This window comes from Oncorhynchus mykiss, chromosome 29 (genome assembly GCF_057628025.1).
Source record: "Oncorhynchus mykiss isolate SJ-2025 chromosome 29, ASM5762802v1, whole genome shotgun sequence".
Taxonomy (NCBI): domain Eukaryota; kingdom Metazoa; phylum Chordata; class Actinopteri; order Salmoniformes; family Salmonidae; genus Oncorhynchus; species Oncorhynchus mykiss.
In genome coordinates this window covers 29801082-29819524 of record NC_143050.1, presented here as the reverse complement: position 1 = coordinate 29819524, position 18443 = coordinate 29801082, and the positions used below count along the sequence as shown (strand labels likewise).

The following is an 18443-nucleotide window of genomic DNA, read 5'->3' as shown; positions in this document are numbered from 1 at the left end:
TGAATTTAGTCTGAAGAAACACAGACACACACATAATGTACACTACGTACTGTCTGTCTAAGACATTTAGGTAAATAGCTGTAGATAAACCAACCACGTTATGTACATTAACACTACACTCTCACCAAGACAATGCTAGTGATTAAATAAGATGGGATTGGTAGACTGGAGTGTATAGGCCTAGGAGACGTTCAGTATGCCTTGTTTCTGTCATTGTTTGGAGTGATTGGATGCCTAGTCATTGTCTTTAATATCTGGTAAAATAGCAGGGAATGATACCATGTCAGAAGACGATGATGATGACATCATCACTGCAGCTGCCAAAGCAGTGATGTTACCCTGACCTGCTGAAGGGGTAACATCTGAGGGCCTATGCCAAGTCTTTTCAGCCTCCTGAGGGGGAAGAGGCATTGTCATGCCTTCTTCACGGCTGTGTTGGTATGTGTGGACCATGTTAATTCTTTAGTGATGTGGACACCTGCTCCACTACAGTGCTCCGTTTCCTGTAATCCACAATCAGCTCCTTTATCTTGCTAATGTTGAGGGAAAGATTGTTGTCTTGGCACCACACTGCCAGGTCACAGACCTCCTCCCTATAGGCTGTCTCATAGTCGTCAGTGATCATGCAATCAGGTGGCGGATGTGTAGTTGCCTACCCTCACCACCTACGGGCAGCCCGTCAGGAAGTCCAGGATCCAGTTGCAGAGGGAGTCGTTCAGTCCCCGGGTCCCGAGCTTAGGGATGAGCTTTGAGGGCAATATGGTGTTAAACGCTGAGCTGTAGTCAATGAACAGCATTATAACATAGATGTTCCTCTTATACGGGTAGAAAAGTGCAGTGTAGAGTGCAATATAGATTGTGTCATCTGTGGATCTGTTGAGGCGGTATGCGAATTGAAGTGGGTCCAGGGTGTTTGGGATGATTGTGTTGATGTGAACCATGACCAGCCTTTCAAAGCATTTCATGGCTGCAGATGTGAGTGCTATGGGGTGATAGTCATTTAGACAGATTACCTTGGTGTTCTGAGCGAGAGCGATCACTTGTGGTGAGAGAGAGAGAGAGAGAGAGAGAGAACGTGTGTATACAGGTGTTTCTCTCTGTGTGTTTCAAACATTGACTTAGTACTTTAAAATGAGACACTACCTTGACATGAAGGTACTGCTGGATACAGAGGAGAGAAGAGTAGTCTTGTAGCCTTGAGCCATAACGTGTTTGCTCTCTAATCAGCTCCTACTGACAGAGATGAATTTGAATCAGATGCACAGTGACAGTAGTTCATAATTGTAAGTGTGTGGATACAAAACAACAATGCAGTGCATTCGATATAATATGAACAGTGTGCGTTGGGTTATAGACAGAGTCCCCACACACTATGATCTATTTTTCTCTGGGCCTGTGTTCTGGGGACTGGACAGAGCATCCGGAGCAGATGCAGTGCCACAGGCTAAATTAAAGGATTGGGATGATGATGAGGATGGAGGAAAACAGCCAGAGATGTCAGTGTGAATTAGTCACTGGGAGTGTTGAGGGCTCTCTCTCTCTTCTGCTCTGTCCACCCTCCACCCAGCAGGCTGGCACGCAAATATGGATTTTTAGACACACAGACACTGTCTGTCTGTCTGTCTGTTTCTACACCACGGCTGCTTGCTGGAAATGAATGCTCTTCAGCTCCGTTTGCACCCTGGTCTTTTTTTAACCATGTTGCTCCATTTGTCTTCATTTGTTAATCCTTTGTGGAGTGGGTTTGAAAGTATTTTATTGTCCGTGTTTGATTTAGATTTTTCTTTTCACAGCAGGTTCGAAGTGTCCATAGAATGTTCAACAACAGCATGCAGTCTGTACACCTCAAAGGGATGAATGAGCATTTCCATCCCTTCCAGAGGCTAGGAATAGAGGGTTGTGTCGACAGGTCGTGTGACGAGAGTGAAGCTGTGAATCTCTGACTCATAGGAGGAGTTGTTGGAGGATACTTCACTGCCTGCAACTGTACCCAGTCATGCCCATAAGAGGGGGGTCAGACCAGGAACATTCTCTCTGTGTCTATCTCCCTCTTTCCCTGTCTTCTCTTCTCGCCCCCCTCTATTCTCGCTGTGTGTGACAGACAGCGATGTTGACTGTAAGGCCTTGTCTAGTCCTCTTAGGGCTAAGGTACAAAGTGGAGCTGTCACCTGAAGTACACTGACATCAGGATTATCCCTGTAGGGAGAGGAGTCTCCAAAGCCACCGTACAGTGTACAGTACACCGCAGGAAGAGGGGATGGGGAGAATGTGTTGCACCTCTGTGTCTCCATGTTGTCATCGACACCTTACCACCTACACACACACACAAATGCGTGCGCACACACACACACACACTTACTCACTCACAGTGGCAGTCTGCTGTTTATTGAGTCCCTCCATATGTGCAGACAATTTGACGATAGGGAGCCTGCTGAGGCTTTATCCTCCCCACAAATCCTCCATCCACCCTGGGTCTAGAGTTGGCATCTACCCTCACAGCTCTCTCTCTCTCTCTCTCTCTCTCTCTCTCTCTCTCTCTCTCTCTCTCTCTCTCTCTCTCTCTCTCTCTCTCTCTCTGTGTGTGTGTGTTCAGGACTTAAGCCTGTTACATAATTGTATTAAAGCAAGAGTCACTTCACACCTCTTTCACTGTGTGAGATTTAGCATAAACGTCTGTCAGAGGGAAGACCTCTGCCTCTCAACAATGTTGTCCCAAATGGTACCCTATTCCCTATGTAGTGCACTACTTTGACCAGGGCTCATAGGGTGCTGATTTATCTGCTGGGTCCTTGGAGATCTCAGGGTGGCACTGTTAATGGTGTCGGTCACACACCAAATGGAAGGTGACGTGTGCAGCAGTGTATTCTGTTGTCTAGATAACAAAGGGGGTTTGTGACCTGGATACGACAACCTGGGATGAATGTCTATGTGGTGTATAACAATACACGTTTGCAGATGGAGTAAACGTACAAAATGCATTGTAGCCTATTGCTGTACTGTACACACTATTACTTTATGATTTAATACACCGATATCACCATTGACTGTACTGTCGCATTTAGACTCATTCTCTTTCTCACCACCCTCTTTCTCTCTCTCCTGCCTATATTTTCCCTCTCTCTATTCCTCCGCAGAAAACTAAGCTCCAGGATGCGTTGCAGGAGAAAAATCGGCTGAACATTGAGTTGTCCAGCCACAACCTGAAGGTATCCAAGTATGACCAGGTAGGTAAGACTCTCAGTATGCATCCCAAATGGCACTCTGTTCCCTACATAGTGCACTAATTTTGACCAGGGCCCATAGGGCTCAACTGCACGACAGCACAGCCCAGCACAGTGCTAAACTCTCTTGATCAATGGGCATACAGTTGAAGTCGGAAGTTTACAAACACCTTAGCCAAATACATTTATACTCAGTTTTTCACAATTCCTGACATTTAATCGAAGTAAAAATCCCCTGTCTTAGGTCAGCTAGGATCACCACTTAATTTTAGGAATGTGAAATGTCAGAATAATAGTAGAGAATGATTCATTTCAGCTTTCATCAGATTCCCAGTGGGTCAGAAGTTTACATACACTCAATTAGTATTTGGTAGCATTGCCTTTCAATTGTTTAACTTGGGTCAAACATTTTGGGTAGCCTTCCACAAGCATCCCGCAATAATTTTGGCCCATTCCTCCTGACAGAGCTGGTGTAACTGAGTCAGGTTTGTAGGCCTCCTTGCTCGCACACACTTTTTAAGTTCTGCCCACATATTTTCTATGGGATTGAGGTCAGGGCTTTGTGATGGCCACTCCAATTCCTTGACTTGTCCTTAAGCCATTTTGCCACAACTTTGGAACTATGCTTGGGGTCATTGTCCATTTGGAAGACCCATTTGTGACCAAGCATCAGCTTTAACTGATGTCTTGAGATGTTGCTTCAATACATCCACATAATTTTCCTACCTCATGACGCCATCTATTTTGTGAAGTGCACCAGTCCCTCCTGCAGAAAATTACCCCCACAACATGATGCAGCCACCCTCGTGCTTCACGGTTGGGATGGTGTCTTCGGCTTGCAAGCCTCCCCCTTTTTCCTCCAAACATAATGATGGTCATTATGGCCAAAAAGTTATATTTTTGTTTCATCAGACTAGAGTACATTTCTCCAAAAAATACTATATTTGTCCCCATGTGCAGTTGCAAACCGTAGTCTGGCTTTTTTATGGCGGTTTTGGAGCAGTGGCTTTTTCCGTGCTGAGCGGCCTTTCAGTATATCAATATAGGACTCGTTTTACTGTGGACATAGATACTTTTATACCCGTTTCCTCCAGCATCTTTACAAGGTCCTTTGCTGTTGTTCTGGGAGTGATTTGCACTTTTCAAACCAAAGTACGTTCATCTCTAGGAGACAGAACGCGTCTTCTTCCTGAGCGGTATGACGGCTGTGTGTTGTTTATACTTGCGTACTATTGTTTGTACAGATGAACGTGGTACCTTCAGGCGTTTGGAAATTGTTCCCACGGATGAACCAGACTAGTGGAGATCTACAATTTTTTGTCTAATGTCTTGGCTAATTTCTTTTGATTTTGCCATGATGTCAAGCAAAGAGGCACTGAGTTTGAAGGTAGGCCTTGAAATATATCCACAGGTACAACTCCAATTGACTCAAATGATGTCAATTAGCCTATCAGAAGCTTCTAAAGCCATGACATAATTTTCTGGAATTTCCCAAGCTGTTTAAAGGCACATTCAACTTAGTGTATGTAAACTTCTGACCCACTGGAATTGTGATAGAGTGAAATAATCTGTCTGTAAACAAAAAGGAGCTGTCTTTCTCCGCCGGCCAAGATGGGTCTTTGAGATTAAAGACGGGAGGTACCAGTGCCCGAGCCTGGGTCTGATGTTACTACCTTAGCGTTAGCATCAGAGGCAGTAATCACAGGAGCAGTAAGCGTTAGTGCTGGGCGCTAGCCAAGGTGCTCTCTCTCTCTCTGGGTATTAATGTAATGAGATTGTTGAGACTCAGTAAATAACCGCCTCTGTCTAACCCTCGCGTCAAAGGGGCGATTTCTCAAGCGGACGATGTGAGATCGATGGGAGGTGTGAGTGGAGCAGTCTTCCTGTATCAGAGGGAGGGGATGCAGCGGGGGACAGAGAGCCCCAGATGGACGACAGGAAAGGGAGAGAGTAAACGAGTGCTGAGAGGAACTTGTCAGGACTGTCTGATTGATGGGAGGGAAGGCGAGGGACTAGTTGCTGTGGGTGATTTAAGCCAGTCAGTTTGGTCTTTGTCATTATCATTTTCTCATTTTCCCCCTCATGATCCCCAGATGAACTTTAACTGACCCCTGTGTAGAGAAATAATTGTATCACATCTAAGTGGAGTTGTCAGAATTATGGAATTATAGGGAGATATACAGTAGATTTGATTTTATATCAGAAAATAATATCTTGTCACAAACTTTACCCACAACCAAGAATGATTATAGATTCATTTGTTTGAGGGTCTGGCTGAAATAATTTGTTTCAGCGTACAAGTATAACATTATGAATAACTTGTGTGGTGCAATTTCGTGGAGTCTGCAAATTACCTTGAATGAGCTAATCTGTCGAGGTAATTAATTAGTGACTTAAGGGGTTGGAAAGCGGTGAGGAATGATTCTGTTCAGATGCAGCCTAACTCCAGAGAACCCAACTGAACTCACCTTCAAGGCATTCAGATTGATGATGAAATGAAGCCACCGATTTTGAGTCAGCAGCTACCTTTCATAGTCACAATGGAAATAGGCTGATTAACTTTACTTCAGTTTGTGAACTCTCCCCCCCCCCCCCCCCCACCCCACCCCACCCCCATGAAACTCTGATTCATGTAATGGTGTAAGACCAATCTTCATCAATTTTGCATGCCTCTGCTACTTCGGAAATACATGGATATGAATGAAAAAGAAGAATAAATTGTTGGAATAGAAGAAAAATTGGTTTTCTCCAATTTTTTCTTCCCTCACTCCAAATGCGTATACTGTATATTTAATCTCTCTGATTCACTCTTCCCCTGATTTGATTTCTCTCTTTCCTTATTTTCTTTTTCTCTAGGTAAGGTCAGAATATGAGCAACTTAGACACACCTATAGCACTGTGAGTCAGGAGAGAGACTTGGCTCAAGAGGAGAGGAAACAGCTCCAAGGCAAACTGGAGAACCTCGAGCAGGTCCTCAAGGTGAGAATACATCTGCCTGTCCATCCATCCAAACATCTATCAATCCATCCTAGCTCTCCTAAATTCACTGCTACTGTTCCTCCAACTCAGCCAATCATCAGATATGAACTAAACATCAGCGGCACGGTTCTATAAGGCCTTTGCAATCTGATTGGTTTAGGTTAACGTAAGGCCAGATCACTTGTACCTTTTGTGAAAACCTGATTGGACAAATGCATCTATCTACGAAATCTGTCCTTCGAGTTATAGAATACATATTGTTTTTACAAAATAAGCTTGGAAGAAATTGGTGTAAGTCATGAGCTTTGTTATCTGTTTTGCAGGACACACTTTTTCATTAGACTCTTATTTGCCAATAGCAATCAGCAGTAGTCTCATAGCAGTGTGAAAATGCTCTCATTACAAATCACTGCTTCCCTCCATTCCATATTGATTGTCTGTTTGTAAGGAGTGGATATGTTTGAGGGAAAAATGTACCCATCAAGAGGAAATTGACTCCTGCTCCTGAAAAATAAAAGAAGTGTGTGTTGCTTTCTCATTGCCTATTGATTTGTACAGATGGGTAGACTGCATGTTGGAGAACATTATGGAGAAAGCAGAGAAAGAAGATTTCCCGAAGTGGAGCATTCTCCTTAGTTTCCAGTGTGCTCAATGTTGCAGGGATAATGACGATACCAATGACTGTGATTATGAAAATCTGTAGGCTATTGTCTGATCGCTGTGTGGGAGAGCAAGAGGACAGTTCATTCTGGACCTTTTGAATGACCCCCACCACATCTGATAGAGTGAGCCTAGCAGATCAAATCAAATGTTATTGTTCACATACACATGTTTAGCAGATGATATTGGGGGTGTAGCGTGATGCATGTGTTTTTAGCTCCGAAAGTGCAGTGAATATCTAATAAGTCTAACAATTTCACAACAATACACACAATACACACAATTTCTAAAGTAAAGGAATGGAATTAAGAATATATAAATATTTGGACGAGCAATGTCGGAACGGCATTGACTAAAATACAGTAGAATAGAATAGAATACAGTATATACATATGAGATGAGTAATGCAAATTATGCAAACATTGTTAAAGTGACTAATGTTCCATTATTAAAGCGGCCAGTGATTTCAAGTCTATGTATATAGGGCAGCAGCCACTACGGTGCTAGTGATGGCTATTTAACAGTCTGATGGCCTTGAGAGAGAAGCTGTTTTTCAGTCTCTCGATCTCTGCTTTGATGCATCTGTGCTCACCTCGCCTTCTGGGTGGTAGCGGGGTGAACACGCAGTGGCTCGGGTGGTTGTTGTCCTTGATGATCTTTTTGACCTTCCTGTGACATCCGGTGCTGTAGCTGTCCTGCAGGGAAGGTAGTTTGCCCCCAGTGATGCGTTGGGCAGACTGCACCACCCTCTGGAGAGCCCTGCGATTGCGGGCAGTGCAGTTGCCATACCAGGCGGTGATACATCCCGACAGGATGCTCGAATTGTGCATCTCTAAAGGTTTGTGAGGGTTTTAGGTGCCAAGACACATTTCTTCAGCCTCCTGAGGTATAAAAGGCACTGTTGTGCCTTCTTCACCACACTGTCTGTGTGGGTGAACCATTTCAGTTTGTCAGTGATGTGTATGCCGAGGAACTTGAAGCTTTCCACCTTCTCCACTCTCATTGATGTGGATAGGGGGGGTGCTCCCTGTTTCCTTAAGTCCACGACCAGCTCCTTTGTTTTGTTTACGTTGAGTGAGAGGTTATTTCCCTGGCACCACGCTCCCAGGGCCCTAACCTCCTCTCTGTAGGCTGTCTTGTCATTGTTGGTGGTACAACATCTCCTATACATTTCCTGATAAACTCAGTCACCGTTTCTGTGTATTCGAGAATGTTATTCTCAGAGGCTACCCAGAACATATCACCGTCCACGTGATCAAAACAATCTTGAAGCATGGGTTCTGATTGTTCAGACCAGCGTTGAATAGTCCATAGCACGGGTACTTCCTGTTTGAGTTTCTGCCTATATGGAGTCATGATCAGATTTGCTGAAGGGAGGGCCTTGTAGGCATTTCGAAAAGCTGAGTAGCAGTGGTCCAATGTTTTCTCAGAGCGAGTGCTACAGTCAATGTGTTGGTATTACTTCGGTAGCGTTTTCCTCAGATTAGCTTTGTTAAAATCATTGGGTACTTTAAATGCTGCCTCAGGACAACTTGCATAGAGTCCAATGTAGTTATTTCAGAGGGGGAAAATACACGCCTGTGACTATAACCGAAGATAATTCTCGTGGGATGTAATACGGTCAGCATTTGATTGTGAGGTATTCTATGTCGGGTGAACAAAAGGACTTGAGTTTCTGTATGTTATCACAATCACACCATGAGTAATTAATCATTAAACATACACCCCCGCCCTTCTCCTTCCCGGAGAGATCATTATTCCTGTATGTGCGATGAACGGACTCAGACTATATATCACGAGAACCATGTTTCCTTGAAACAGAGTATGTGACAAGCCCTGATGTCTCTCTGGAAGGAGATCCTCGCCCTGAGCTCGTCAACTTTATTATCCAGAGACTGAACATTAGCGAGTAATATACTCGGAAGCAGTGGGTGTTGTGCGCGCCTCCTTAGTCAGACTAGAAGTCCACTCCGAATACCTCTTCTCAGCCGAAGGTGTTTTGGATCAGCCTCTGGAATCAGTTAAATTGCCCAGGGGGGTACAAACAAGGGATCCAATTCGGGAAAGTCATATTCCTGGTTTGTAATGCTGGTAATGCTGGTAATGCTGAGTTACCACCGCTCTGATATCCAAAAGTTATTTCCGGCTGTATGTAATAACACAAAAATAATTCTGGGCTAAAAATGTAAGAAATAACACATATAAAAGAAAATATTGCATAGTTGCTTAGGAACTAGAAGCACGGCTGCCCCAACTTGTCATGGCGTCGACAGAGGTACATGCCCTCCTATGAGAAAAATGCCCTTTTGATTGTTGACTATTTTAGTGTAATGATTTGATCATCAAGCAAGCTAATTTCTCAAACCCTTGAATGCTGGAAAATACCCTTCCTCGCCCTCCTGCTACCATGAGTGCGGCAGTGAGATGTCCTGTATGCAGAGCATATGGGTGCCTGGTGGCAAGTTGAGTAGTAGGCTACTTTGAAGTTGCATCTCTCACTGTAAAGGAATACCCCCCTGATTTGGACAAAAACAAATGGCGGAATATTGGCATTGGACAAACCATATACACGATGTCAGGGACTTGGAAGGGGCAATTCGACTGTTTGTTGAGGCAGATGTCAGCAGCAGAAAATCTAGTAAAGACTAGTTAAATCAGTATAGATAAATCAGTTATTTATCTACATTATATATACAAAAGAATGTGGACACACCTTCAAATTAGTGGATTCAACTATTTCAGCTATACCCGTTGCTGACAGGTCTATAAAACTGAGCACACAGCCATGTAATCTCTGTAGAACATTTTGGCAGTAGAATTGCCTTTCTGAAGAGCTCAGTGAATTTCAACGTGGCACCGTCATAGGATGGCACCTTTCCAACAAGTAAGTACGTCAAATTTCTGCCCTGCTAGAGCTGCCCTGGTCAACTGTAAGTGCTGTTATTGTGAAGTGGAAACGGCTAGGAGCAACAACGGCTCAGCTAAGTGGTAGGCTACACAAGCTCATAGAACGGGACCGCCGAGTGCTAAAGCGCATAAAAATCTGTCCTGGGTTGCAACACTCAATACCAATTTCCAAACTGCTACTGGAAGCAACGTCTGCACAAGAACTGCTCGTCGGGAGCTTCATGAAATGGGTCTCCATGGCCGAGCAGCCGCACACAAGCCTAAAATCACCATGTGCAAAGCCAAGCGTCGGCTGGAGTGATGAATCATGCTTCACCATCTGGCAGTCCGACGGACAAATCTGGGTTTGGCGGTTGCCATAAGAACGCTACCTGCCCAAATGCAGGTAGAAATGCATGGTGTCAACTGTAAAGTTGTAAAGTTTGGTGGAGTGGGAATAATGGTCTGGGGCTGTTCTTCATGTTTCGTGCAAGGCTTTTTAATTCCAGTGAAGGGAGATCTTAACTCTACAGCATACAATGACATTCAAGAGGATTCTGTGCTTCCAACTTACTTTGTGGCAAAAGTTTTGGGAAGGACCTTTCTTGTTTCAGCATGACAATGCCCCAGTGCACATGGCGAGGTCCATACAGAAATGGCTTGTTGAGTTAGGTGTGGAAGAACTTGACTGGCCTGCAAAGAGCCCTGTCTTCAACCCCATCAAACAACTTTGGGATGAATTGGAACGCAGACTGCGAGCCAGGCCTAATCGCCCAACATCAGTGCCTGACCTCACTAATGCTCTTGTGGCTGAATGGAAGTAACTCCTCGCAGCAATGTTCAAACATATAGCGGAAAGCCTTCCCAGGTGTTATAGCATCAAAGGGGGACCAACTCCATATTAATGCCAATGATTTTGGAATGAGAAGTTCGACGAGCAGGTGTCCACATACTTTTGGTAATTCCAAAAGAGTGGATGCTGTTATAGCAGCAAAGGGGGGTCCAACTCCATATTAATGCCCATGATTTTTGAATGAGAAGGTCGACGAGCAGGTGTCCACATACTTTTGGTCATTCAGTGTACATTAACAATCAGCTAATGTCTCTGTGAACAGTGGCCTAGTGGTGCTAGCTTGGTTACAGTGTGTGATGACGGAGTGTGCTTTTGCACAGTATTTACGTATATGGTGAAAAAAAAAGGTTAATTCGACTATAGGAGCAGTAGTAAATTATGAATTTGGGGAGGAAGGTTTCACATTGAGCACTTGCCCCTCACAAAGGAGCCTGGTGACAGTCCCTCAGTCACTGGAGTCCCCAGCAGAGCTTAAGACTGTGATTATGCAAAGAAGTGCCTGCTTAGCTCAAAGCCAGTAGGGGTGTCCGGGGTTATTCTTCCACTACAAAAAAAAGTAATTTCAGCAGCATGGATTTGGTACACTGAGATGAACTTTGAGAGATTCAGTCTTTTTTCAGGTAACTTTTTCACAGCAGACACTGCCAGTACTCAATTACAGTTGCTACTGTGGGTCTCTCTACTCTGGAACACTCTTTAGTCTCTACTCTGCAACACTCTTTAGTCTCTACTCTGGAACACTCTTTAGTCTCTGCTCTGGAACACTCTTTAGTCTCTACTCTGGAACACTCTTTAGTCTCTGCTCTGCAACACTCTTTAGTCTCTACTCTGGAACACTCTTTAGTCTCTGCTCTGGAACACTCTTTAGTCTTTACTCTGGGACACTCTTTAGTCTCTACTCTGGAACGCTCTTTAGTCTCTACTCTGGAACACTCTTTAGTCTCTACTCTGGAACACTCTTTAGTCTTTACTCTGAAACACTCTTTAGTCTCTGCTCTGGAACACTCTTTAGTCTTTACTCTGGAACACTCTTTAGTCTCTGCTCTGGAACACACATTAGTCTCTGCTCTGGAACACTCTTTAGTCTCTACTCTGGAACACTCTTTAGTCTCTACTCTGGAACACTCTTTAGTCTCTACTCTGGAACACTCTTTAGTCTCTGCTCTGGAACACTCTTTAGTCTCTACTCTGGAACACTCTTTAGTCTCTACTCTGAAACACTCTTTAGTCTCTACTCTGGAACACTCTTTAGTCTCTACTCTGAAACACTCTTTAGTCTCTACTCTGGAATACATGCATTTACAGTGTATTGCCAAAAACCACTCAACAATTACAAACATGGACACTGACCTGTCTAATGAGCCAAGCTGATTAAAGAATACCACAGTACCCAAATACCCCCACTCTCTCCTACTCACACTCACACACACACACACACACACACACACACACACACAAACTCCAAGAAACATTGTATTCCCTAACTCCAATTCCTACCGGTGGCAGCGGCTCTTAACTCTGCAGATACAGTCATAATGACTCAGCTAATTTGGGAGTGGCTAGATTTGGGTTTTGTGTTGGTGTCTCTGTGTGATGGATCACAGAAATCAGTGAGTCGGACTAGACGTAGTCAATACAGGTAGACAAATTTTATACCCACTGAATGAAAAACGAGATGTTCTTATGTAATGTGTACTTTTTATGTATTGTGTACTTTTTATGTATTGTGTAGCTGCTACGGGTGCTGTAAAAGTGTTTGGACTGTTGTGTGATCATTCTATGAACCATTTGGAGATTTTAAAGGCATAGTTACCTCACTATGACCATTAACTTACTGTGTTGTAGTATATAACCACATATTGAACATGTTGTGATATGATTGTGGTCTCCCGAGCGTTTGACCATGTATTGACTGTGTTGTGATTTGTTCTCCACAGCATATGCGAGAGGCTGCAGAGAGGAGGCAGCAGTTGGAAGAGGAGCATGAGCAGGCCCTGGCTATCCTCACCACCAAGCAGCAGGAGATTCACCTTCTGCAGAGGGTAAGCCCATAATAACCCACCTCGCCTCCGTCCTAGACTCTAACCTCCATGACCACAGTATGACCACAGTGGTCACAAGACAAATCAAATCAAATCAACATTTATTTGTCACGTGCGCCGAATACAAGTGTAGACCTTACAGTGAAATGCTTTCTTACAGACCCTAACCAGCAGTGCAATATTTAAATAAAAAATAGCATAGTTACCTCACACTGTTATCATGGTAACAGTGTGACAGCCTGTAGGGAGGAGGTCAGAAATCTGGCCAGGTGGTGCCAGAATAACAACATATCCCTCAACGTAAACAAGACTAAGGAGATGATTGTGGACTACAGGAAAAGGAGGACCGAGCACGACCCCATTTTCATCGACGGGGCTGTAGTGGAGCAGGTTGAGAGCTTCAAGTTCCTTGGTGTCCACATCAACAACAAACTAGAATGGTCCAAACACACCAAGACAGTCGTGAAAAGGGCACAACAAAACCTATTCCCCCTCAGGAAACTAAAAAGATTTGGCATGGTTGCTGAGATCCTCAAAAGGTTCTACAGCTGCAACATCGAAATTGCTCGGCCTCCGACCGCAAGGCACTACAGAGTGTAGTGCGTACGGCCCAGTACATCACTGGGGCTAAGATGCCTGCCATCCAGGACCTCTATACTAGGCGGTGTCAGAGGAAGGCCCATCATATATGTCACTTTAACCATATCTACATGCACATACTACCTCAATCAGCATGACTAACCGGTGTCTGTATATAGCCTCACTACTGTTATTTTCAACTGTCTTTTTACTGTTTTTTATTTCTTTACTTACCTATTGTTCACCTAATACCTTTTTTCCACTATTAGTTAGAGCCTGTAAGTAAGCATTTCACTGTAAGGTTGTATTCGGGCGCACGTGATAAATAAACTTTGATTTGATTAGGAGAGACAAGTATTGTGCAACTATCATGAAATGATCCCCCCCAAACCCTAACTCCATGAAAAAAACTAAAAAACATTCTACCATTAGTCCTGGTGAGACTGATGAGAAAGTAAAAGGGGTCATATAATCAGTGGTCTCCTGTGATTGTCTGTCTCTATGGGCAGCAATAATCTGAGCCTCTAGAGAGCTGGGTGAATTCCTGTGTGTATGTGTTCTGTTCAGAGAGGAGCCATGACAGGCAATTAGCGCAAACGGCAAACACAGCACAGATCAGACTCCCCTGAGCCTAAACCGAGCACTTCACTTTAGAGAGACGCAGAGAGAATGTGTGTCAGCTTCTGTGTCTGCACGTCTATCCGTGACTATCTGTGCTTCAATCCATGTGTTTGTATGCATCTGCCTCAGCGTGCTCGTTTGAGTCCTTGTCCTTCCTTTTTCTGTTTACTCCTTAACCTAATTTATTGTGCTGTGATTCCATTCAATTAGCAATTCACAGATATTATCTCATTGGAGTAGAACAGCAGTTTGTCCTTATCAATATCAAAGACAATCTGGATGAAACAGATTGATTTCATGAGGCTATTCTGATGCACCTCAGTTTCAGGTTTTTGTGTTGGAAGTCATCGCGCCCCCTCTGTTCTCCCCCAGTCTCCCCCGGTCCTCAGATAGCCCTCAGCTGTGAGGCATTAACTGCCTTCTCCTCCTCATGCTGTGCAGAGCTGACATCAGTTGTTGTTCAACTCAGACTGTCTATTCTACAGGTAACTACCAAAATAATTGAAACACCAACATAAAGTGTCTTAATAGGGCCTTTCACCACCACAAGTAAAAAAAACAGCTTCAATGCACCTTGGCATAGATTCTACAAGTGTCTGGAACTCTGTTGGAGGGATGTGACACCATTCTTCCACGAGAAATTCTATAATTTGGTGTTTTGTTGATGGTGGTGGAAAACGCTGTCTCCGATTCAATATAGAATCAACCCACTCAATTGGGTTGCAATCTGGTGACTGAGACGGCCATGGCATATGGTTTACATTGTATTCATGCACATTAAACCATTCAGTGACTGCTCGTGTCCTGTGGATGGGGGAGTTGTCATCCTATGGGGACACAGCCATAGTAGCCAAAATAATGGCCAAAATAATGCAATGGCCTGCCCAGCATTTTTATACATGACCCTAAGCATGATAGGGACACTGAATGCAGTCATCGACTACAGCTCAGCTGGGTCTCGACCCCCCGCCCTGTGCAACTGGGTACTAGACTTCCTGACGGGCCGCAGGGTAGGTAACAGCATCTCCACCCCACTGATCCTCAACACTGGGGCCCCACAAGGGTGCGTTCTGAGCCCTCTCCTGTACTCCCTGTTCACCCACGACTGGGTGGCCATGCACACCTCGGCCTACAGGGAGGGGGTGAGGGCCCTCGGAGTGTGGTGTCAGGAAAATAACCTCACACTCAACGTCAACATAACAAAGGAGATGATCGGGAGCACCCCCCTATCCACATAACAAAGGAGATGATAGGGAGCACCCCCCTATCCACATCGATGGGACAGTAGTGGAGAGGATAGTAAGTTTTAAGTTCCTTGGCATACACATCACAGACAAACTGAATTGGTCCACCCACACAGACAGTGTGGTGAAAAAGGCGCAGCAGCGCCTCTTCAACCTCAGGAGGCTGAATAAATTCAGCTTGTCACCAAAAGCACTCTCAAACTTTTACAGATGCACAATCGAGAGCATCTTGTCGGGCTGTATCACCGCCTGGTATGGCAACTGCTCCGCCCACAACCGTAAGGCTCTCCAGAGGGTAGTGAGCTCTGCACAACGCATCACCGGGGGCAAACTACCTGCCCTCCAGGACACCTACACCACCTGATGTCACAGGAAGGCCATAAAGATCATCAAGGACAACAACCACCCGAGCCACTGCCTGTTCACCCCGCTATCATCCAGAAGGCGAGGTCCGTACAGGTGCATCAAAGCAGGGACCGAGAGACTGAAAAACAGCTTCTATCTGAAGGCCATCAGACTGTTAAACAGCCACCACTAACATTGAGTGGCTGCTGCCAACATACTGACTCAACTCCAGCCACTTTAATAATGGAAACATTTATGTAAAAAAATGTATCACAAGCCACTTTAAACAATGCCCCTTAATACAATGTTTACATACCCTACATTACTCGTCTCATATGTATATACTGTACTCTATACCATCTATGGCATCTTGCCATCTTTATGTAATACATGTATCACTAGCCACTTTAAACAATGTCACTTTTATATGTTTACATACCCTACATTACTCATCTCATATGTATATACTGTACTCGATACCATCTACTGCATCTTGCCTATGCCGTTCTGTACGATCACTCATCCATATATCTTTATGTACAGATTCTTCATCCCTTTACACTTGTGTGTATAACGTAGTTGTTGTGAAATTGTTAGGTTAGATTACTCGTTGGTTATTGCTGCATTGTCGGAACTAGAAGCACAAGCATTTCGCTACACTCGCATTAACATCTGCTAACCATGTGTATGTGACCAATAAAATTTGATTTGATAAGATGTTTAATTGCTTAATTAACTCAGGAACCACACCTGTGTGGTAACACCTACTTTCAATATACTGATCCCATTACTTTGGCAGTTACCTGTATGTCTGCAGTGTACCAAGAGCTATGCCACTTGTATGTTTGATGTAACACTGACAGAGAGATACTGTGCAGTGCTGACTGTGTCACCTGCAGGTCCTACAGTATATGACTGTGTTTCTGTGTTTTCTCCAGGCTCAGGTTAAAGCTGAGAAAGAGCATGAGGGAGCGGTCCACCTGTTAGAGGTAAGTGGACATGGAGGTCCGATGGGCAAAATGAGGATGGCTTCGGTGGCTGTTTTCAAAATGGCTGTCAATTGACTGATATGTGGTTTTGTTTGTGTATGCAAGACACATTGATTGATGGATACTGTATGAAAAATACCTCCATTGTATTGTTTGAATTCCACTAAATACATATTGCCTTTCATGAAAAGCTAGTTTTGAGGTAAGCCTGGTTCATCCCAGGTCATACTCCATACTGTATTTACACTGAACAACAAAAATGTAAACGCAACATGTGAATTGTACCAGACATTTTCCACATGCACAAAAAGCTAATTTCTCAAAAATGTTGTGCATAAATTTGTTAATATCGCTCTTAGTGAGCATGTATCCATTGCCAAAGTTAATCCATCCACCTGACAGGTGAGGCATATCAAGAAGCTGATTAAACGGCATGATCATTACACAGGTGCACCTTGTGCTGGGGACAATAAGAGGCCCCTTTAACATTTTAAATTTTGTCGCACAACACAATGCCACAGATGTCTTACGTTTTGAGGGAGCTTGCAATTGGCATTCTGACTGTATGAATGTCCACCAGAGCTGTTCATTTCTCTACCATAAGCTGCTTCCAACGTTGTGATAGAGAATTTGGTAGTGCGTCCAACCGGCCTCACAGCCACAGACCACGTGTAACCACGCCAGCCCAAGACTTCCACATCCAGCATCTTCCCCTGTGAGATCGTCTGGAGGGGGGACTCATTCTGATTGGCTGGACCTGGCACCCCAGTGGGTGGGCCTGGCTTTCAAGTTGGTGGGCCTATGCTGTCCCAGGCCCACCCATGGCTCCACCCCTGCCCAGTCATGTGAAATCCATAGATTAGGGCCTAATGAATTTATTTTATTTGACTGATTTCCTTTATGAACTGTAAATCAGTAAAATCTTTGAAATTGTTGCATGTTGCATTTATATTTTTGTTCAGTATATATAGCTTTTTGAGGCTTTCGTTGAGTGGTGATTTTAGCTGTAATGAGAATAGAACACTTTTACAGAGAGTTGGGTCAGCAAAACCTGCTAATAACTCCCTCCTTTAGGACCGCTCAACATCGCCGTTGCTCAGGCTCAGAAGCTCTCATACCAGCCATGGCACTAATGGCTCCTGGAGAAACCTCTTTTACAGAAAAAAATCAGAGCCCAACCATCCAGATGATGAAATATCTACAGTGTAGAGGAGATGCATTAGGAGCACTGGCACTGTTCACATAGAACTCCAATATCATGCTCAGTTCCTGCGTTAAAACGAGTTAACCTAGAGAGGAGATGACACTAACATTATCTAGGGACCTGAGTATTGTTCCTTTCCATAATTTCTGATTCTCAACACTGTCTTGGCTATGATTTTGGGTGTTTTTTATTTAATTTTTTATATTTATTGTAAGTAACTTGATGTTCCCCATGGGGGACTCGTTCTTACTTGTTTTGTAAGGGTTCTCTTTTCTCATTTATTTACATGATTTTGCATGGATTACTGTATTACGTATGCATTGATCTCATACGGTGTAACAGTTTGATTTGGGTGTTTGTTTTCTTTCATCTTTGTTCAATGTCATTGTGTGTTTCTATGTGTTTCTTTTGTGTCTGAACAGAACCATTTGGACAGAATGCAGGTATTTATGTTTCCTACCCTGAAACATCTAGAATCCCCAATGTTCATCATCTCCATTGTCACATTTGTCCTATAACCTTTAAATAGTCTCAGTGAATCACGCAGGCTCTAATTCACATTAGTGCATATGTTATAAAAGGTATGGTAATTAGGCAATGAAACGTACTAATATCGTATTCAATTGAAGTATATCAGATGAACAAAACCCAGTGCTGGTACTGCATCACACTATAGATCCTCTTTTGCCTCTGTACTCCAGTCCAAGCTTGTGTCCCAAATCACACATGTTCACTATATCCCTCAAACTCAACTCTGGACCTCCAAGCCAGTTCCACTGCATTTTAATTATCAGGTAGAACAGAAAACCAGCAGGCTCCG

At 43.9% G+C, this 18443-nt stretch overlaps 1 protein-coding gene across 18 annotated transcripts in view; it reads left to right on the top strand.

Moving 5' to 3' along the window:
- LOC110509741 (RIMS-binding protein 2) overlaps positions 1-18443 on the top strand; it is a 92768-nt gene that overhangs the window by 49565 nt on the left and 24760 nt on the right. For 9 of the 18 annotated variants that reach the window (XM_036967637.2, XM_090226997.1, XM_090227001.1 and 6 more), the window contains 5 exons: positions 3135-3224; positions 6078-6200; positions 12537-12641; positions 16369-16419; positions 18046-18066. In XM_036967637.2, coding sequence (XP_036823532.2) covers positions 3135-3224; positions 6078-6200; positions 12537-12641; positions 16369-16419; positions 18046-18066 — 390 coding nt within the window. Of the gene's footprint in view, positions 1-3134; positions 3225-6077; positions 6201-12149; positions 12239-12536; positions 12642-16368; positions 16420-18045; positions 18067-18443 lie in introns of those variants that run through there. The other 9 variants (XM_090227004.1, XM_090226999.1, XM_090227003.1 and 6 more) reach the window with 2 other exon arrangements.